Raw genomic sequence first — 22,276 nt, forward strand, 5'->3', positions numbered from 1 at the left:
TGAATAGGAAGAAAAGGAAGAAATTCATTTGTTTTGGGGGAGAGAAGCGAAGGAGCCAGGGGCACAAGAGCAACTGAAAGAGGAAACAAACATTCTGGAGGAAGGAATCATTTCTCAGGCTCAGAGAACACACGGGTGGAGGGGCTGTCCAGTCCATCTGGCTGCGGTCCTTTCTCCGCGCCCACACTTGGCAGCTACTGAACAAGGAACTTGACCCCGCTGGTGCTGTTACACCATGAAGATAAGGAAATAATAATACCTACCCAGAGGTGTGGGGTCTTCTTCCCCCTTTAAATAATCTGAAATTTAAGTGAGGTAAAACCCCAAAATCACCATCTGTGAGTATGCTATTAGGGAGGGAAAAAACCCTTATAACTGCTCATTGTTAAATTAACTGCACTAATCAAAGCTTCCAGGAACCTCAAAAGAAAACAGATGTGTATGAGAAAATTTCAAACCCACTTATTTTCAAGTGAATGAACTGATATGCATTAAAACCGAAACACGCTAATGGTTGTGTAACAGCAGCCTAGTGAAATAAAAATCCAATTCTACAGATTCACGGTGGTCAGAACAGAGTTGTGCTCAGTCCAGACCAGAAGTAATGACACCCATCAAATATAAATATAGGTGAGGGGGCCGTTTCACCGCAGCCCATCCCATCACTGAAAATAAATTCCTTCCCTCAACTGACCAGAGCTTGTGGACACAAGAGCAGCCAAGGTGGATGTGAGATAATTCACTGGGAATTTTAGTCCCATTTTGTTGAGTCCCATTTTGAAGATATGGATCTTGTTATGTCTCACTCCAAGCACAGGTGGAAGTCGCCTCTCTGTGGGCTGCTGTTTCTTTCTCCCCAGGTCATGTTTTTCCAATTACTTCTTGAAGAGTCCCTGGTAACTGTTCTAATTTTGTTTTGGGAACTTCCATGGCAGCTTCTTCAGGTAAGTTCTGCTGAATATATCCCAATATATAGACATCTGCTGCACTCCCAGTTAAATGTTCCATCGCTAAACATCTGTAAAGTGTCCTTATTTCACAGAGAACTTTGTGCTTTCTGAAAAGGGGCCCTGACTTAAGGATAAATGACTATTTTCCTTGGAGGCTCAAGTGCTTAAATAGGATATGAAATTCTAGAGCAGTAAGCACTGTAAACTATCCATAACTGTCCAATGCACCCTTCTCATGGCCCTTTACTAGAACTGACAGGCGCTTATATAATTTGGCCCATCAGAAGCCCGCACCTAGGATTCAAGGCTTGCGGTAGCTGCCCTCCTTCTGACAGTCTAGCATCCAGGGAGGGAATCCAGGCTGCTGAGGCCCCTGTCGCACCAGCCTCTCTTGTGTGCTCACTGCCAAAGAAGGCCGGGTATGGGCCTGACACCGTGCCATCCACACTCAGGCTTAGCGCACTGCAGGTGAGCTGCTGCTGTAGAATCCACACCAGTGTGGAACACTTCGATGGCCACAGTCCTGCTGCATCTACTGGCACCTTTCTGGGGGTATCATGAGCATCCTTACCGATCACCATCACTGATAACCCTGTCCATCCTGTAGGGCCATTTCTGCTGATGAAAAGTGGCCCCTGGGGCACTGACTGGGCTTCTCGCTCATGTGAAGTCTGAGAAAGCATGCAGCTCCTTTAGTCTCCAAGGCCCCGAATCAGTCATTTTGCAGAATACAACTATGGGCTTGCAAAAGTAGCAGCTATTGGGAAGGAAACTCTGGAGGAACCAACTTTGAGACCAAATGGTTGGACTTTTGACTCCACTGGGTAGTGCTTCATTTCCCATTGGTTTGTGTTGGTTCCTTTATCACATGCTTAACACATATATATGGAGTTTCATATGCACACACATGCACCCCATACCGATTGGAAGGCTACCTATTCTCATGCAATATATTATTTACATTAATTGCCAAAAAATGAAACTAAAATGCTTTAACTACAATAGCTCAAAATATTTTTAGATTTTTGCTACGTCAAGTGTCTCCTCATCTTTTATCTTTTCCAAAAATGTCTTGGTCTTTCTCTCTCACTATTTTATTATTTCAGTTGAAGTTTTAGAGTCATTTGGCCATCTTCCAAACGATGTATCTGTGTTACATTTTTAAAGTAAATTTTGGAAGAATTATTTTTGTGTGAAACAAAAATACAAATATGAAAAAAAAAAGGACAGCTGTTGGAAAGAGTATTGAAAGAAAATTATTCTCTGCAACAACAAACCCAGTAAGGTCCTATTTACCCACCACAAGATTTCTTTTCTCACTGTTAAGGGAAAACGAAATGTTTTTAACATTGCTTCATTAGTGTACGATTTTACCAGCAGAAAAGCAATGAGAAAGGGGACTCATACACTTCTGGAGAGAAACAAGCCACATGCACTCTGCAAAATAGTATATCTCTAAAACCTTTATGAAGAAAGTTTTCTAGTCTTCGACTCATTAATTTCATTGCTAGGAATCCATCTTAAACAAATCATCAGAGATACACTTTATTTATTTATTTTTTAAGATTTTATTTATTTATTTGACAGACAGAGATTACCAGCAGGCAGAGGCAGGCAGTAGGCGGTGGGGGGGGGGGGGGGGGGGGGTGGGGGGAGGCTCCCCGCTGAGCAGAGAACCCAATGTGGGGCTAGATCCCAGGACCCCGGGATCACAACCTGAGCTGAAGGCAGAGGCTTTAACCCACTGAGCTACCCAGGCGCCCCATCAGAGATACAATTTAATATTCATGTACAAGATACTCCTTGTTATATTATTTAGCAAAAAAAAAAACCCTCCAAAAACATCCCAACAGATAAAACCTAAATGTATGACTTATTAATAAGAGACAAATAACTTAGGGCTCATTCAAATATAAAGTTATTCATCTGTTAAAAAGATAATATATTTGTGAAAAACTGTTAATGACAGATAAAAAGTTCCTAATATTAAGCAGGGAAAACAGGATTTTAAACACTGTATTCAGCATGCCCCAAAAGCAACATGTAAAAAATATGCAGCTAAAAAAAAGTACATGTATAAATATATATGGTATATATACCATATATATTTATACATTTCATATATATGAATGTATACATATATAAATGTATATATATGTGTATACATATAGATGTATTTATACATTTCATATATATATATATATGCGTATATATATATATCTACATAAGCACCAGAAAAATACACACTGGTATATATGGGAGTTAAGAGCATGGGCTTTGGAAAAAAACCGACCCAGTTCAACCCAACCACGCTGTTTTCCAGCCCGTGTAACTCTGGGCAAGTCAGTTAACCTCTCTGTCCCTGGGAATGTTCACCTGGAAAATGAGTGTAAACTAAATGGTACCTGCCTTACAAAGCTGAATTAACATTCAAAGAGAGAATTCATACATACGGCTTAGCACCAGGCCTGTTACACAGCAAGCACTAACGACTAGCCATTCCTAGCATCATGAACACAGAAAAGAGCAGGAGGAAAGGTACCAAAATGCTAACAGGGGTGATCTCTGAGTGGCAAAATTCCAGGTCCTTATCATTTCTCTTTTATCCTCTTCCTGTTTTCCAAAGTTTCTATTAAGTGTGATGGAATCAGAAAGAAAACTGTGTTATAAAAACACATGTGGTTAGCTATTAGCAGCTGCCACGTGCACGAGGGGATGAAAGCAGGAAAAGGACAGCAGACTGGTCAGGGAGTGAGCAATGCCTTCCACTCCTGTCCACGCTCTCAGGAGCTGCTGCCCACCTTCCCAAGTCTCGTTACTCACAGGGGCAGTTCCTCGGAAGCCGTCCTCCCCGGTGTTGGTCACAGGAAACTCGCCCTGCCAAATGTTGGCATAATGCTGGCCTTTTGGCTGTAGTTTGTTGCCCCAGGGGAAAAGTCTGTCAGAGAGACACAGGCATCAGCCTGTCAAACAGGCACAGGCTTCTGGATTAAAGTCAAGAGAAGGAATGCAAAGAACGAAAGAGCATTGCTCACTTGTTCTGAGTGAACTGTGTTTTACATTTCAAATATATAAATAAACAAAGCTTTTAACCAGGACTTTTTTTTTTAAACTTCCGCACAACTAGCTCATATCAAGTTCACAACAAGCTCCGTGTTTCCCGAGTACTCAAGAGGCCTGAAATAAATCACATAGCTAAGAGAAGGACTTATCGAAGGCTGGGAAAGTAGGCATCATTCTGGACTTATATGGTAGCACAATCAGCCGGCATCACACCACACTTTTTTATAAAGCCTCTGCTATTTTAAGGAGCCTTTCCTAGAAGATGTGACCTAAACATGAATTTTTTGTCTCATGGCTCTAGAAGCAGAGAAATACCATTGCTTCAGGAGCTGTCTAAAGTAAGAAAATCCTAAAGGCAAAGCAGCTTGCTGAAAGGCTCTGAGGAGGACTATGTAAGAGTGGAAGGCTGAATGTGGGGATCACACTTTGGGGCTGTGGGGAGCACACTTCACCAGACACTGGTGACCCATGCATCAGTGTCTCATAAGTAGGCCCATAGAGATGAAGAAAACCTAGGAAGAATAAGCTGTTATTTTTGCTTAAAATCAACTTTCTAGCCAAAGTAGGTGCCACAGATTTAGAAAAAGGTCATGACACACATCGGTAAGATAAGACCCTCCAAGTACCTATTTTGCAGGCCTCCTCGACAGCTGTACTCCCACTCAGCTTCCGTGGGCAGACGCTTTCCCGCCCACGTGCAGTAGGCAACAGCATCATTCCAGGAGACATGGAGGACCGGGTGGTCAGGCCTGGGACACAGCAAAGGCAGAGTGAGGAGGGGCACGAACAGTAACAGGAAACGGGAACCGGCTGCAGCGAAGTGCCCATAATCCCCCTCAGCTCAATCCGGGACACAGAGGTGGTCCTGGACCCCAACTCAAGCCCCAGCTGTGCCACATCTGTCACCTTCCACCACAGGTCTAGTTCCAAGAGGGATTATAACCCATTTGAGGCTGCGATGTCAAATGGGTTGTAATCCCTCTTGGAACTAGACTCAACACATTTCTTCTTCTCTTGTGGGCAGGCCTGGACCCCCCACAGAATCTCACTTGGTAAGGTGGATGTGGAGATGTACCACCCACATCGCCCTCTAAGGGAGGAGTGCTGCTCCAGCTGCTGGCAGTGCTCCCTCAGGGCTTTCCACAGCTGCAGAGAACCACCAATGACTAATCAATCCTTTCAGCCTACCACAGCTCCATCCGAAGGGCCCTATTTACCCCAAAGCTGTCTAAGGATCAGTGGGGACTTCTTGGGCCTGCACTCTCGTCTTGGCTTCTCCCTCTGCCCAGTCCTGCTTCCTCCCCCTCCTTTGCGGGAGGAAGGTTGCTTGGCTTTAAACTTCGTGTCTTTCTACAGCAGATTAGCTGGCTATATGTGCCTCATGCTAGCAGATTCCAAATTAGGATTTTTTCTAAGGGCATAGAAAGACAAAGAGAGTTAGGGGAGAAGTTTGAGAATAAGGGGAAACACACATTCACATAGCACAACATAGCCTTAACTCACTGTTCATGCTTTTTCAAGTGGACTACACACTCCTAGTCCATTCCTGAAACATCTTTGAATTCCCTATGGCAATTCCACCTGCACTTTCATTTACTCTTTCAACAAATGTTTACTGAGTACCTAATATGTGTTAGTGGCTGTTTTCAGCAATGATGAGAGATGTGCTTTCCTAAGAAAATGGACTCAGTCAGTGGGTAAAATACAATCCCCTCTGGGTTTTCCTTCTGTCTTAGCTTTTTCTTCTATTAAATTCATGAAAGAAAATGTCACTTGGGAGCTAAGAGGCCCGGTCGACCTGAGGTACCCAAGAATCCTAGGACTGTCTGTCTCACAGTCTATTTCTACTATGAAGGCTGCCGGCTCACGCTTGGCAAGATTTCTGCCCTTTGTCAAGGGACTACAGCCCTAAAGCTGAACCTCATGTACACACAGCTCCCTGGCAACAAGGGCAGTAACCAGAAACATTGTCAAAAATAGAGGCTCAAAACTCCCATCTGAAAAAAGTGGGTTAGGAGAACAGTTTTCTTGGGCTGTCGAGATGCTGAGTCCTGACCCAACCTTTCTCCATCTCCGGGGCTTAAAGTGCTACTCTATTTTTGCCTGAGATAATTATTTCCTTGCCACCCTGGAGACTTGCTGACCGACTTGCAGCTCTGTGGTTTTTCAGTCAGATGGTGACTTCAAAGTATGTCGGTCCAAGCCTGGAGATCACAAGAATCCTATTCCCAAGGCTGGAGCTTCCACAGCGACCACCTGGCCAGACACAACTACTTATCCATAAGACAGACGGTCTTCTTCCTCCTAGTGACCCGCTCATGAGAGAGAGCAAACAGACAGGTTGCGAAGATTAAATATGTCAGGAGATTTGTAACAGGCCTGTCAAAGGGGGAAAAAAATCTTCAAAGGCAGCTCTTCGACTGGCCAAATGAGGAAGGAAGAAGCCACCTAGTAAGAACCTTCTATGAGTGAGGCACAGTGTTTGGGTCTTCACATATATTATTCCCTATTTTATTTTCCTACCAACCAATTAGAGTTTGTCTTTCTCACCCTTTTACAGTTGAAAATGGCCACTAGGCTCCTTTTCAATGGCACAGTAATCTACTTGGCAATTAAACATGTCCACTGGGGAAAGAACCGCCAACCTTACCTGTGTACAACAGTAGAGTCAGGCCCTTCTGGGTGTCTCCAGTTAGCGCCTTTAACAGGTAACCACCAGGGAGCAGCTGCAACCTCAAAATAACCCAGAGAAGCTGAGGTTAGCTATGATGACTCTAGAAAAACACTGACCCAGTATGTGCACGGGGAAAAAAAATTCATGATCTTCAACTTCCATTTCAGTTATCAAATACTTTTACCAGAGTATCAAAAATAAAGATTTATATGGAAGTAAATCTTCAATAAATGAGTATTATTCCATATCATAAAGCACCACAAGGAATAAATAGATATATATTTAAATGGTGTGTAACTCCAAGAATTTTTATGTTTTTAAAGGATTTATGTATTTATCTTAGAGCGAAGGAGGGGCAGAGGGAAAGGGAGAGAAAGAATCTCCAGCGGATGCCCACGTGAGTGCAGAGCCCTACAAGGGGCTCGATCTCATGACCCTCACATCACCACCTGAGCTGAAATCAGGAGTTGAGATGCTCAACCAGCTGGGCCACCCAGGCACCCCTCCAAGAATTTTAAAACATGCAGTGCTGGCTAATCCTCTATAATCTCTAAGAAGTGAGAGACAGGCTGTACGGCTCCTACTTAAAAGATGGGGAAACAGAGTCAACCTAAGTGCTGGGCTTAAGGTCAACTAACATGGTCAGACGCCACGCTCAAGCATAGGGGAAAAAGCTGGAGTGCGTTTCAAAGACGCTCCTTCAATTTCCAGCCCAACATCAGCTGTGTGTCCCAGAGCAAGTACACTGCTTGTCTGGCTCCTGACAGTTCTCATCTGCGAAATGGGAGCAGGACCCCTGCCTCACCTACCTCAGACTACAGAGGAGGCTGAATTCCATAAGATTGGGAAGTGCTCTACCCAATGTTCCCACGACCTTAACTCCTACTTTACCGTTCTAGTAATAACCCAAGTAACAAGAGCAAGTGGCCCTCATTTAGTGACTGGTTAAGAACTTGGCTTTGGAGCCAGTGAAAACAAGATTCAAATCACTCACGGTGTGACCCCTGGCAACCTATTGAACCTCCCCACGCCTGTTTACTCACATTTAGATGGAGATTATAACAACAGCCACCTCAGGGGTTATGACAAGGAAGAAATGTAACATCCACAAAGGGCTGACAAGTACCACCTAGCACTAGCACACACTCGCTAAAGAGAAGTAGCCTCAACTGTGGCTTCATGACTGGAGGAGAGCCATAAAAAAATCTTCATCATCGCTGTTGCTAATACTAACTAAACAGAAATTTGCAAACGACTCTTGTAATATATACTACATTAGACTCAAGGTTATCCCCATGATAATGCTAATGTCAATCATTTGCATCCTGATAAGCTGGGCTGAGTGGAAGAGAAGGGGGGGGATGGTGTTCCTGTTAACTACAGCAATCACTGAAAACACCAAACTCTGTTCTTGTTCTTTTCTTCACATCAGTACAACCAAAACATTCATGGTATTCCAATGACATTTTGATGGGAAAAACCAAATTCTCTTATATTTCAACAAAAAGAGGTATAGTGTCCTTAAGGACACCACTGCGAGGTGTTTTATTTTTCAGAGACCAGGAGAGGCAAAAGGTACAGCTTATTTCTATTTCATCCAGGGATTTTCTCACTGACTAGACTGCTGGATGTTTAGGGTCCGGTGACAGGTAATTCAATCCATGCCAAGGGAAAATGTGTATAGAAAGCCCAGGTTATCCCACTCTTGTGTTTCAGTATCTTCAGATCACTCACCCAACCCCAACCCACCCCAACACTGATGAGATGGGCCAACAGAAGGTTGTGTCTTAAAATAATAAAAGAACTAAAGACAAATATGACAAAATGTTAACCTTTGTTAAATCCAAGTGGTAGAAAGTGGAATGTCTGTTTTTCTTGTATCCTTTTGTGTTTTGAGACATTTCATCAGGAGCAATTAAAACTGATTTATTAATCCCTTCTACCACTGATGGGCATTTGGGTAGGTTCCAGTTTGGGGCTATGATGGATAATGTTCACTTCTATGAACATTCTAAGGAGCTCATGACTTTTAGCAAGTATACATATGCATTTCTGTTGACTGTACACCATGGAGTGGAAATGCTGAATCACAGGGTCCGCATAGGAACAGCTGTAGTGAAGACAGCCAAACACAAGCTTTAATGGCCCATGTGTCCCAAGGTTTCCCACCCCTTGTTCTGGGGGAAGCTTCCATGGAGCTGGCTGATATAAACCAGACCCTGGTGGAGCTGCTCCAGGGACCTCCCTTTTCCTCTCCTCTTCCCCTCAATTCACTCTGGCTACAAATATTTGCTGAGCACTCACTATCTGCCAGCCACTGAGTCTGATTCCTAAAAGAGATCTTTAACTCCCAGGAATCCACAGAGCATGACTTAAGACAGTTTATTGATAGTGTTTAAATTATTTATTTTACATATTTATCTAACATGGTTAATTGCACAAAGTTGGGAACAAAATATGGAGCTAGTCACTTCATTTTCCTTCAAAAATGTCTATAAAACTCCAACTGCTGGGTCTCGGGAGCACCTTGCACACACTAGTGCTAGAGTTCTGGCTCAGTTCCTCCCTCTACCCATACACACTTCCTTCATTTTAGATATCTGCTTTCATTTCTCCCAGGATTCCTCTTTTCTAAAATCTTTCACATGATCTTAGCAACCCATCCCAAACAGATCACCAGCTTACACGACTAGAGTTATGGAGCTATGCAATGATCAATAATCTCAGTGATGTGTGCCGTGAAACAGGACAAACAGACTGACTCCAGATTGGCGGGGTGGGGCGGGGGGGGGTGGGCGTGTAGGGGGGAGCACCACCGTAACACTGTCCTTGTCCAAAGGCCACTACCTAGTTTTTCTCCAAGATATTAATATCTGAAGTACATAAACAAAGATATATCTACAGTATTATATTACTTCTAATTAAAAATTACAAAATAACCCATCCTTGACATCCAACCATCCAAAGGAACACCATACAGTTATCAAAAAACACTCCGAAGTTGAAATAATGTATATAATATCTCATGAAGCTAGCCTATAGAATAGAATACATATTTGATTCTGTTTTTGTAAAATACATGCATGTGAATGTATGGTAGTATACTCAGAAGAAGAAAACTTGGAAGAATATACTTGCACTCACAGAGGTCAAGACTACGGGAGTAATATACTTTTTAAGATTGAGCATGTATTACTATAGAAAGAGTTCACAACTTCAGAACTACTGACATGTTAGGCCAGATAATTCCCTGTTACAAGGGGCTGTCTCGTGTACGGTAGGATGTTTACTAGCACCGCTGACCTCTTCCCACTAGACACCAGTAGCACCATCCCCCACTTAACTGCAGCAGCCAAAAGTGTCTCCAGACATTGCCAAATGCAGAATAACCACTGCACTATGATAATCAGGGGGGAAAAAAAAGACTGTCTTCCTTAAATGCTAATATATAGTTCATAGAGGCATAGCAGTAAGCACATCCAAGCCTAGAACCAGGCTACCTGAGCCTGAAAAACAGCACCACGTTTTACAAGCTGCATGATCTTGGGCTTCTTAGTTAACTTTTCTAGGTCTGTTTCCTCACTTGTAAAGTGGGACAGTAACACTTCTATCCACTTCTCTGGGCTGTTGTGAGGATTAAATAAAGAAATGAACATAAAGAGCTTAGAACACTAGCTGGCACGAAGTAAGAATGACACAGTGTTAGCTAACATTATTACTGTTATTCACTTGTTATTGCATGTTGCAATATTCTCTTAGAGCTTTCAAAGAACATACATTCTAATCAGTGAAAATTTTCCCTCTAATACTTCTTCAGCATGGGCCCCAGCCAACCCTCATTTCACCCTTTTTGGAAGAAAGATCGGCTGAAGAAAGTATTAGAACATGTGTCATTTCCAAAGAACTGTCAAGAAAAGTGTATAGTTGTCATTTTCCATCACAATCATGATGTGAGAACCATCTACACATAAACTAACCCATTCCCTAAAGCAAGTAGCACCACAGAGGGGGCAGGGCAAGGATGTGATGGGCATAGCAGATGCAGGAGGAATCCACATTCAACAAACGCTAAACCAGAAAAAGCCTGGGGACCTGTAAGAGTACCTACACCATGTGCCTGTCTGCAAAGAAGACTGTAAGTCCCCACTGTAATGATCAGACCCACAGTCAGGAACCATTTCCCCATCTGACACACAATGAAGAAAAAGAAAAGGTAATCGAGGTCACCCCACAGGAGGACTGATGCGATGAGAGGTAGGACATCACTCACCCTGGGAATCAGGCCTTAAGAAAGCCACGATGTTTCCCAGCCCAGTTTACGGCACAACCCAATGTCACCAGGTGCCTTCCTTTTCCAAATGTCACTGTTAACATTGTGTTTTTAAAAACTTGTTCTTGAACTCCTGGTTAGTGTCTTAAAAATAAATGCTATCCTACTATGTTTGGGAACTTATGAAATAAAATAACTTCTGAGAGTTATACATGAGCCAGTGAATCAAGGACATACTGTAAATCATGATATCTCTAGTTCTTTGGCTTTAACAGGAAGAGTCTTCCGGATTATTGCCTGCAGAGTAGCAGAAGCAACATGAGAAGACTGGCATCCATGATGAGCCTCATCCTACAAAGAGAACATTATTTTTTTTAGTGTGGTTGCCCACCTACAGATTTTCTGTTCAACTGAGACAATTCCAGAGTTGTTACAGCACTTCCTTATATCCAGGGGGGAAAGGACTTTAACTTGACCTATTTCTAGTCAACCATCTCCATAGCAACTGCCTTGGGTTTTAAGTTGAAACAGCTGTACCAGACAGCCAGTGACCAATTACAATGTAAATAGGATCCATGTTGAGTATTGATGTCCCCTTGAGAAATGGACTTCCCAGCGCAAAGACAGCTTTTCTCACCTCTCCCTGGGGATATAACCAGACTTGTAGTAACAGTTGAAAGAAAAGAAATGGAGAAGATATCAAAGGTATCTTTATTCTTGCCAGAGGTGGTAAATCATGCTTTTTATACACACACAGCCTAGAATAAAGTCGGCACAGGGGATAGAGCACTGTGTAATTATGCATATTAAAGCGTAAAGATGTCAAGTTCACAACTTTACAACTGTTCTCTTAAAAATTAAATGCATTTAGACAAGCAAATTAAAAAGATGGACGTTTCTTGAAACGTAGTATAAACATGACAGTTACCCTATAAAAAGAGCCTGGGAGAATTTTCAACTGGCACCAGTGAACAATGAGAAATTACAGATCTGTTCAAATTCATGAAGTATAAATAAAACTGGAGGAGAATTCCGAAGGAATCAAATGGAGTAGAAAAGCACACAGTGAGTAAAAAATCTCTGCCTTCGGCACTCAATACAAATGTGGAAGTAAAGAACCAGGTTTGAATAAAGAGTAAAAAGAAATTCATCATTAAAATAGATAGGTAGTCAGGTTTGACAGCTTATGTTATTAAATCCTAAATTAGGTACCTTCACTACTTAGTAGAATTTGTGCAGGAGAAAAATGCATCCTTTTTCAAATAGAGTACAAATATTTATGAAACTTAAAATGTAACTGAAAATTTTCAACAACTTTTTGCTTCAGTTCTTAGTGAAATCCCTCAGGCTAGGACACACCAAATTCCCATATGGCAACAATCAGTACACTCTATAAACATTCATTACACATCCTTAAGACAGGAGTGGATGCACAGTCACTCATTATACCCAATGTGCAAAAAATGGCCCAAGGAATGTTTGGGCTCAAAGAACCATTAAGAGTGACGGAGTTTACTCGTTGTCAGTTGTATGGGGAAAGTTGATTTGGGATTGCTTCAGTGAAAGAAAAAAGAGAAAAGTACTTTTTAAAAAAATAATTTTTTACTTCTTTAAGCAAAGAGGTGACCATGTAAATTGATATAACCTATCTTCAGAGCAATTTGACAATACTCAGCAAGAGGCTACATCACATGCATACAGAGTGAGGAGACTGATTGAGTCCCTTATTTGTACATCCATATGAAGGAACAGAACTGTCATTAAAAACTATATGTGGGGGTGTCTGGGTGGCTCAGTCAGTTAAGCCTCTGCCTTCGGCTCAGGTCATGGTCTCAGAGTCCTGGGATGGAGCCCCACATCAGGCTCTCTGGTCATCAGGGAGCCTGCTTCCCTGCCCCCCACCCCGCCTGCCTCTCTGCCTACTTGTGATCTCTGTCTGTCAAATAAATAAATAAAATCCTTAAAAAAAATTATATGTGGGGAAAACGTAATTGTTGGATAAATGTTTGCCCTTTACAGAAAGTGAAAAAAGTCACTTACAAGTATGTGTGTACAAGTCTACTTAAAAATATTTTCCTATAGACACACAAACACTGACACCCCAAGAAAAGATTAGTTAGTACACATACTGAAATGTCTGCAATGGTTATTTCTGAGTGTTGAGATTATGGGTGATATTTAATGTTCTTCTGTAGGTGCCATTTTTAATTTCTAAATTTAATTTCTAAACAAACTTTTTCAGATTTTCTAAGTTATATATTTTTAACAGAGCTAAGAGACTTAATTTTACATTGAAAAAACAAAAATAAGAAATGTTAAAAATATTTATTAATTTAAACAAAAAATACTTATATTCATTATCCTACTGCAAACTTTTTAAAAATCATCTTCTAGTTTCATCAATAAGCATACACATTTTAACATATTTTTTCCAAATTATATATTGATCATTTTCATTAATTTTACTAAATAGTTTCCTATGTTTAATGTGAATTTCACAATAAACATTTTTAGTGGCCACACATAATATTTGGACATGTTGCTATATCATAATTTACCAAATAATCTTCTAACATTGAAACACTCAGGTTGGTTTTGTTTTGTTTTGTTTTGGCTATTATAGACAATAATACAGTGAACATCTTCAAACATCTTCACTTACATTTTTTATTTTTTTGTTTCTGCTAAATATCCAGAAGTGGTATGTTAGAGTTTGTCTCTAATAAGCTCTTGCTAAAACTCATGTTCATAAATCCACGATGTATTTTTCTTTTTAATCTATAACATTAATAGATTTTGTGGCTAGTTACCCTTGGGAAAGAGGGCTGAGCATACATAAAAGTTCACGGCACTCTAGAGCAAGGTATTTATTATAATTCTTTACAAGGAGACTCCATTTAGGCCTCTTAAATTGCTAGTGGCTTACTTAGATCTTTTTCAGTGTATAAAACAGGGAAATTGCATTAAGTCTGAATGCGATTTGATTTTTTTTTCTTTCATGCCTTACAAGCTATGAAGCTTCTGAGAAAAAAAGGCAAAGAGAAGACAGAATATAGTAAATGCATCCAAAGAATGGGAAATTCTCTCACACAGGTTTTTTGGAGGGAAATCAGAATATGAATAATCCCACCTAGTTTTGGTAAGAGAGAAGAAAAAGAGGAGAGTCATCACCCCAAAGAGCATCATGACAAAGAGGACAAGGACTCTTGCTTCCCAGGCAGCCCAGGTGCACAGCCAGAGATGATCTACTTCCCACCTGATGTCCCGACACGCCTCTGGAGAGGGCCGCACGGCATGATGGTTCGAGTGCTGCCCCTTGAAACTAGAGGCTGGCACTGAACGTGCCCATCTCAGCCTAGGGCTGCAGGAGCACAGAAATTCTGAAAGCTTCCCAATGCTGATTTCTTCAGGGTGCCAGCCTGACATGAACATTTCACCCAGCAGCTGGACCCTGGGCCAGCAACAGGAAGGTTGACTGCTGATTCTCCGTGTGGTGACAGCACACAGAGTAGTAAACATATGCAAATTAAAAAAAAAAAAAAAACACAATACTGTGTATCTTGCAAAGCTCTGCGAGAGCTGGTGAAGCAAACTCGGGCTTGGCAGGGAGTGTTAGAGCTATGGCTGCACACTGAAGGCAGGCCTGCTTACAATGTTGCTGAGTTTTACAGGTGGGATGGTTCTGGAAGGCTATCTATTTAAACTTCCTCATTTTACAGATGAAAAAATGAGCCCCTAGGGTACCTGGGTGGCTCAGTCAATTAAGCTTCTGCTTTCAGCTCAGGTCAGGATCGCAGGGTCCTGGAATGAGCCAACCCCCCTCCCCCAGACTCCCTGCTCAGCGGGGAGTCTGCTTTTCCCTCTCCCTCTGCTGCTCTCCCTGCTCATTCAGGTTCTCTCTTTCTTTCCAATAAATAAAATAAAATCTTTTAAAAAAAGAAAAAAAAAAAAAAAGAGCCCTGAAAAGATGGTAGGCAGATCCAGGAAAAGAACCTTACAACCGCAGATTTTCAGTTCATAACTCTTTTCCACCATACAAGCATTTCCCAACAGTTTACAACAAAATGTTGGTAGGTAAAGGGGAGGTGGTGATGGAGCGGTTCCACAGCCATAGCAGTCTACATAGTCAGGAAGGCACTGGGCTAATCAAGTTAAACTAGTTTTTTGTTTGTTCGTTTTACTGGAGAACTTTTCAAAATCTTTAAACTATAACATGTGGTTAAGTTTTGAGGAAGGAGACACAGTATGCACTGAACCAAGCAGTTCGCCAAGTGGTTAGTGGGTTCCAGTCCTGCCTCTCCTCCTAATTACTAGCTATGGGACATGGGAAAAGTTACTGAACCTCTCTGAGCCTTGGTTTCCTCAATCAGTAAAATGAGTACAAAAAAGGGAAACTTATAGGGCACCTGGGTGGATCAGTGGGTTAAGCCTCTGCCTTCGGCTCAGGTCATGATGTCAGGGTCCTGGGATTGAGGCCCGCATCTCGCTCTCTCCTTGGCAGGGAGCTTGCTTCCTCCTCTCTCTGCCTGCCTCTCTGCCTACTTGTGATCTCTGTCAAAAAAATCTTAAAAAAAAAACTTATATAATAGGCTTGCTGTGTAGATTTAGTGTAATAAACAGTGAAGAGATACATACTCTTATGCATACGTGGGTGTCAGTACATTACTGGAAATCTATAAAAACCAATTTACGGTGATAATCTTCCATTCATTCATTCATTCATTCAACAAACATTCCATGAACATCTGCCCTATGCCAGCACTGTGCTGGGCCCTGGGGGTACAGAAGCGGATCATACAACCTGGGGCTGAAGACAAACAAATGAGTAAATGATTTTTAAGCCTGCATTAAGTACTATGACCAGGAAGAACTCAGTGAGCTAAGGAAGCCCAAGGAGGGGCATCCATCAACAGTCAAGGGGTGCTACTCTGCAAATGCTTCCCATAGAAGGTAAGAAGGAGGAACAAATGAAGGGTAGGGACGGGGAGGGCATCCCACACAGGAGGCTGCCAGTATTATAAGAATTAATCAGAAAAGTTGGGCATCAATACTTACTGTTAAATGAAACACACCAAAGATCTTCAGAACCTTAGCTCTGAAGGGATGTTAAGAGGTCCCTTCATTTCAACTTACACCCAAAGGTATCCTTTCTACAGTGTTCCTAGGACGAACGGGTGAGGCAGGAGAGACGCTGGTCCTCACATGACCAGGGCAATCCAGATTTACACTTGTTATCTAGCATAATTAACAGGACCCCATTTCATTCTCAAAAATGCCCTGATCTGGACAATAAATTACATGGTCACCCTACCAATAGATGGTCTCCCTGTCTCAGCTTGAACAATTCAGGTGACCCTCATCACTTCCTTGCAGGCAGTTTCACATGTCCAGATCACTCTAATAAATAGAGGGTTCCCAATCAAAGGCTAAAATGAAATGTTTCCCAGACGTTCCAATTGCTGGCCCTCATTAGGCTCCCAAGGATCACATGGAATAAATCAAATTCCTTTCAGATCACCTTTCAGATGTCTGTAGAAAAATTTAATTCACTCAGTGCCTAGTCTTCTCTAGGCTCAGTAATTTATTCAACCTTCTCCAAGCTCTACCATCTCAAAGGAATCACTACCTCCCCAGTTGCTTAGGCCAAAACCCAGCAGTCATACTTGAGTCCCCCCTCTCCTTTTCCCCTGATGGGCTCAGATGTACTTCCAAATATCAGACCACTTTTAGCATCTCTACTCCTACCACCCTGCTCCATGGCCCAAACAAGTCTCACCCACTATGACAAAACGTATAAAGAAGCCGGAGCACGCCCTTTAAAATGTTAACTAAGTCCAACAACTTCTCATGCACTTAAGAAGAAACCCAAATTTCTCTGAGCTACAAAGCCCTATGTAATCCACCTGCTGCCTACTTTCCCAACCTAACCATCACCGTCCCCCGCATCACAATTCCCCTTGTTCATCCCCCTTCATTACCGGTCATGCTGGCTCCTACTCCTCATCTAGGTTTCAGCTCACGTGTCAGAGAAGCCATCCCAGACCCCACAAATAGAAAAACCAAAAGAACCCAACCACACTACTCTGCAGTCACTTTCCATCCTGTTAAATCTGTTTCATTTTATTCATAATTGTCTGTTAGACTGTTCACTGTTAGAAGTTCACTTGTTTAGAGTCCTATAGAGTTATAACCTCCGAGAGAGTGAAGCCTTATACCTGGGTCCCTTTTGTATCCACAGCACTCAGAATACTGTCTGGCCCACAGCACACACAAGATAAAAATTTTATAATGAATAAATTCACATGTTCCTGAGGTTTCCATGTTTTCGAAACCCCTCCCCACTTTGGGTGACATTTTCTGGATAAATACCAATTATAGATATAGTCTTTCAGTGGGATATCTTTTTGTAAAGACAGAGAAAGAGTCAGCCCCTGGCTTATGAGTTTTACACCATAGGAATGGTGTTAGGATGGTTCTCCAATGCTAAAAGGTCAGTGCCACCCTCAACATTATCTAGAACTGAGGGAAGACATTTCCCCTCCTAGGCCATGGCTGCCTCATCTATAAGAGGAAGGTTTTTTTGCGAGGTGTTTTTGAAATTCCATCGATTCTAAATTCTCACTTTTATGTAAGTTTTTCTTAAAGCTGGGTATCTCCTGGGCATGACTCCCCTACTTAATAGTCAATCTTTGTCTCACTTTACAGGTTTACAATGCAAGCAGCAACATCTGGGAGGTACAGGATGTCAGAATCATTATTATCATTATTACTTCATCCAAGTCAGCTCTCAAAAGACCTATGACTTGACAAGAAACTTAAGGACTCCTTAAAGAGACATTTCAAATCTGAGAGTCTGGAACACCAGCATGCCTCAAATTCATGCTCATTCTAATCAGATGGCTTACTTTGGAGCAGGCTGGGAAAAAAAAAACTGGGCCCTGTTATCCTATTATATTGGGTTCTCACCTTCCAGGGTTATCAAGCTTTGCTTCCTGAGCCTACACCACACACTGCTTCCTAAATCAGACAGCCAACTACTCTTTTCAAAAACAGACACAAAATACAGTTGTGTGATTATGTTTTCTTCTTATCTTATCCAATCAGCCAGCCCTGGACTGCCCTTCCCAAATAACTCAGTTACAGTGAACCTACCTCAACCCTGATTGACTTAAGTCAGTGTTCTCTTGCCAAGGAAAAGCAACTTTCCAACATGAGACGGTTCATACCAGGTCTGAGCCCTGCAGCTTTCAAAAACTAAATGCTCCAACAGTTGATACCCAAATGGCATTCTTTCTTTTTGGTGGGCAGGGGGCAGATATTTACTGCTTATTAAGTGACAGTAACCATGCTAGGAATAGAGTGGTAGATTGCATTCTCTCCCACCATCACAGAACGTACTTGGGAAAGGGAAAGGCATTCAACAAATACCTACACAAGTAATCATGAGTGAGATAAATGACATAAAGAGAAAGCACAAGAAACCACAAGAACAAATAAATGGAACAACCTAACTCTGGAATGTGGGACAAAAGAGGAGCATTTCAAATGGACTTCCCAGAGTAAACATAGCTAACACCAGACCACACAAAGCAAAAAGCTGAGTGGCTAGCGTGTAAGAATATAGTAGGCCCTTTACCAGATGCTTTTCTCTAGTTGATCCCAAAATGAGTTCTTCCACATCTGCAAGGTTCCTCTTAAATGTCTCTTCCACACACGCCCTTTTCCCCTGATCAACCTAACAAACGCAGCTCTCCAGGCACCTCCCCTAACTCTACCCCAGCACTCCTTACTACAGCACCTGCCAATGCCCTTTCTAATTCTTTTCTCCATGTTATTTCATGCTACCTCCAGGACACTCCAGGATTGTACAGATCTCATATACTCTTATAATTTTATTTTATTTTAATATTTTATTTATTTATTTGACAGAGAGACACACAGCAAGAGAGGGAACACAAGTAGGGGGCGTGGGAGTGGGAGAAGCAGGCTTCCCACTGAGCAGGGAGCCCCGATGTGGGGCTTGATCCCAGGACCCTGGGATCATGACCTGAGCTGAAGGCAGACGCTTAAGGACTGAGCCACCCAGGCACCCCTACTTTTATAATTTTAAAACAAATGATGTATGTGTTTTCCTTTTTATCTCTCTAAAACATTTGATATAAAAAATTCATAAATCAGGGGCGCCTGGGTGGCTCAGTGAGTTAAAGCCTCTGCTTTCGGCTCAGGTAGTGATCTCGGGGTCCTGGGATTGAGCCCCACATTGGGCTCTCTGCTCAGCAGGGAGCCTGCTTCCCCCTCTCTCTCTGCTTACTTGTGATATCTCTCTCTGTCAAATAAATAAATAAAATCTTTTTTAAAAAATTCATAAGTGAGAGAAAACATCGAATTTTGGTTTACCACATTCCTTAAACTCTGAGCACCTAAAGAGCAGGGGGAAGGCTATCTTTCATCTCTGTATGCTCAGGAATAACACAGAATCTAGAAGACAGTAGAACATTTTTTATTGTTTGCTAAACAGACCAGAAAGCAAACTTTCAAACATTGGGAGGTAGACTCATTTCCATCACTGAAGAAGTCAAAGAACACACCCCAGGGCTAATGGCTGATAATCAAGGAGGCATGAATCCAAACAACTCAAACAATATGTCACTGTAGATACTCAAAAGAACTGAAAGCAGGGACTCAGACAATTGAATGCCAATGTTTACGGAAGCATTATTCACAAAAGCCAAAATAGCAATTAGATGTTAAATAGCTGGAAATGATACAAATGTCCATTAACAGATGAATGGATAAAGAAAATGTGGTCTATAGAAACAAAGGAATATTATTCAGCCTTAAAAAGAAATGAAATATGATACATGCTGTAACATAAATGAACCTTGAAGACATTTGCCAAGGAATGTATGCCAGACACAAAAGGACACTTCCTTGAGGCACCTAGAATAAGGAAATTTTTAGAGACATGAAGTACAATCCAGGTTCCCAGGGGATGGAGGGAAGTGAGAATGGGAAGTTATTGCTTCCTGGGTAGAGAGTTTCTGTTTGGGATGGTGAACAAACTCTTGGAATGTATAGTGATGATGACTGCACAACATTGGAAATGGACTCAATATCAATGAACTGTACATTTAAAAATGGTTGAAATGTTAAATTTTATGTTTTTGTATATTTTACCAACCCCACCAAAAAAAAAAAAAAAAGGATATGTCACTTATGTCACTGATACTCCTCCAGCCAAGGGCTCTGAGATAATCCAAGAAGATTTCTTCCACAATAGCAAATCCTTTCAAAATATCATTGCAACTTGGCATAGTGCTATATGTGACATTATCAAATCTTACAAATGGGGAATAGTAAAGCAAAGCAAAGAAAATTTAACTCAATTTTCAGTTAGAGACAGTGCACTGGAAGAAGCCAGCACAATGACATTTACTAAAAGACTTTTTATGTGCTAAGTACTGTATTAGATGGCTCTTCACACATTACTTAATTTGGTCTTTACAATACTCTCTACTAGGTAGGCATTATTACCCTTACAAGAAATTGATTAAAACAAGCAAAATGCTAGTAACAGTGAAGAAAAAAAAAATAACCACGGGGTTGTGCTGGAGTAAAAGGAATGAACAAACAAAACTACAAAATCATTACTAGCAGTAGTCAAGACAAAGCTTGTAGTCTTATACCTACCATGTTACCAGATTGATAGCCTTAAAAAAAAAAAAAAAAGTCAATGTTCTCCTGAGAATCATAACAGGACCTGAAACTCAATAGTGAAGGGAAAAGAAACTGAACCAGTACCTACCCCACCATGACCCAGATGTTAGAATTATCAAAGATTTTAAAGCAGCTGTTATAACCATCAGCTATGCAGTAAAGGTGAATATTCTTACAATGAACAGAAAGAAAGATAGGCATTCTCAGCAGAGAAACGAGAACTATATTTTAAAAAGAAACTTTAGAATTGCAAAATACAATATCTAAAATTAAAAGCTGACTGGATAGGCTCAAGAGCAGAATGAAAATGACAGAAAAAGGAGGAAACTTGAAGACATATCCATAGAAAGTACACAATCTGAAGAACAGAGAGAAAAAAACCATTTTAAAACAATGAACAAAGCCTCAGGAACCTGTAGGATAATATCTAACACTCATGCAAGGGAGTTCTAAAAAGACAAGAGACATGAATGCTGAAAAAAATATTTGACATAATGGCTGAAAACTCCCCAAATGTGGTTAAAGACATAAATCCACAGACACAAGCACCTCAACAAATAGGATACTCTTTAATATCCGAGAAAACAATGTCCAAATGTCCAAATCATAATCAAACTACAAAGACAAGATTTTTTAAAATCTTGAAAGAAGCCAGAAATTAGTAATACCAATATGTATAAGAAAACAGTTATTCAAATGGCTGAAAACATGTGACCAGAAAAAAATGTAAGTACATTTTCTAAGTGATGAAAGAAAACAAGTGCCAACCCGGAGCCCTGTATTCAGTGAAAATAGCGTTTAGGAATGAAGGGGAAGTAAAAACATTCTCAGACGAGGGAAAACTAAGAGAATTCATGGATATAAGACTTGTTCTCAAATAAATGCTAAAGGAAATTATTTAGGCTGAAAGGAAATGATACCCAATGAAAACAGAGAGCTTCTGGAATAAAGTGCAACAGAAATGGTCTGGGTAAATATAATATATATCTTCTTTTCTTTTTTTTTTTAAGATTTTATTTATTTATTTGACAGAAAGATCACAAGCAGGCAGAGAGGCAGGCAGAGAGAGAGGGGGGGAAGCAGTCTCCCCGCTGAGCAGAGAGCCCAACGCGAGACTCCATCCCAGGACCCTGAGATCATGACCTGAGCCGAAGGCAGAGGCTTAACCCACTGAGCCACCCAGGCACCCCAATATATCTCTTCCTTAAATTAAAAATGTGTGTGTGTGTGTGTGTGTGTGTGTGTGCGCGCGCGCATGCGTGTGGATGTTGCAAACAAAATGTAACATCATCTCAAGCCTTTTAAATGCATGTAGACACACTACATATGACAACTACAGCAGGGGGTAAAGGAACTTATATGGTTACAAGGCACTTATATTTACTTGAATTGTTAAAATATTAACTCTTGTGACAGACTATGAAAGTTAGGTATACATATAGTAATCCTTACAGCAACTACTAATAATACTAAAGATAAAGCCAAAAAGCAACAAATTAAAATGAAATATATAAATGGAATACACGGGGTGCCTGGGTGGCTCAGCAGGTTAAGCCTCTCCTTCGGCTCAGGTCATGATCCCAAGGTCCTGGGATCAAGCCC

General features: G+C 41.3%; 1 protein-coding gene across 2 annotated transcripts in view; it reads right to left on the bottom strand.

Annotated features, from left to right (window-relative positions):
• SUMF1 (sulfatase modifying factor 1) overlaps positions 1-22,276 on the bottom strand; it is a 102,049-nt gene that overhangs the window by 49,695 nt on the left and 30,078 nt on the right. For both annotated transcript variants that reach the window (XM_032867445.1, XM_032867444.1), the window contains exons 4-6: positions 6,664-6,746; positions 4,640-4,762; positions 3,774-3,888 (exon numbers count right to left, since the gene is read on the bottom strand). In XM_032867445.1, coding sequence (XP_032723336.1) covers positions 3,774-3,888; positions 4,640-4,762; positions 6,664-6,746 — 321 coding nt within the window. The remainder of the gene's footprint in view (positions 1-3,773; positions 3,889-4,639; positions 4,763-6,663; positions 6,747-22,276) is intronic.

This window comes from Lontra canadensis, unplaced genomic scaffold (genome assembly GCF_010015895.1).
Source record: "Lontra canadensis isolate GAN:19392208 unplaced genomic scaffold, GSC_riverotter_1.0 scaffold34, whole genome shotgun sequence".
NCBI lineage: Eukaryota > Metazoa > Chordata > Mammalia > Carnivora > Mustelidae > Lontra > Lontra canadensis.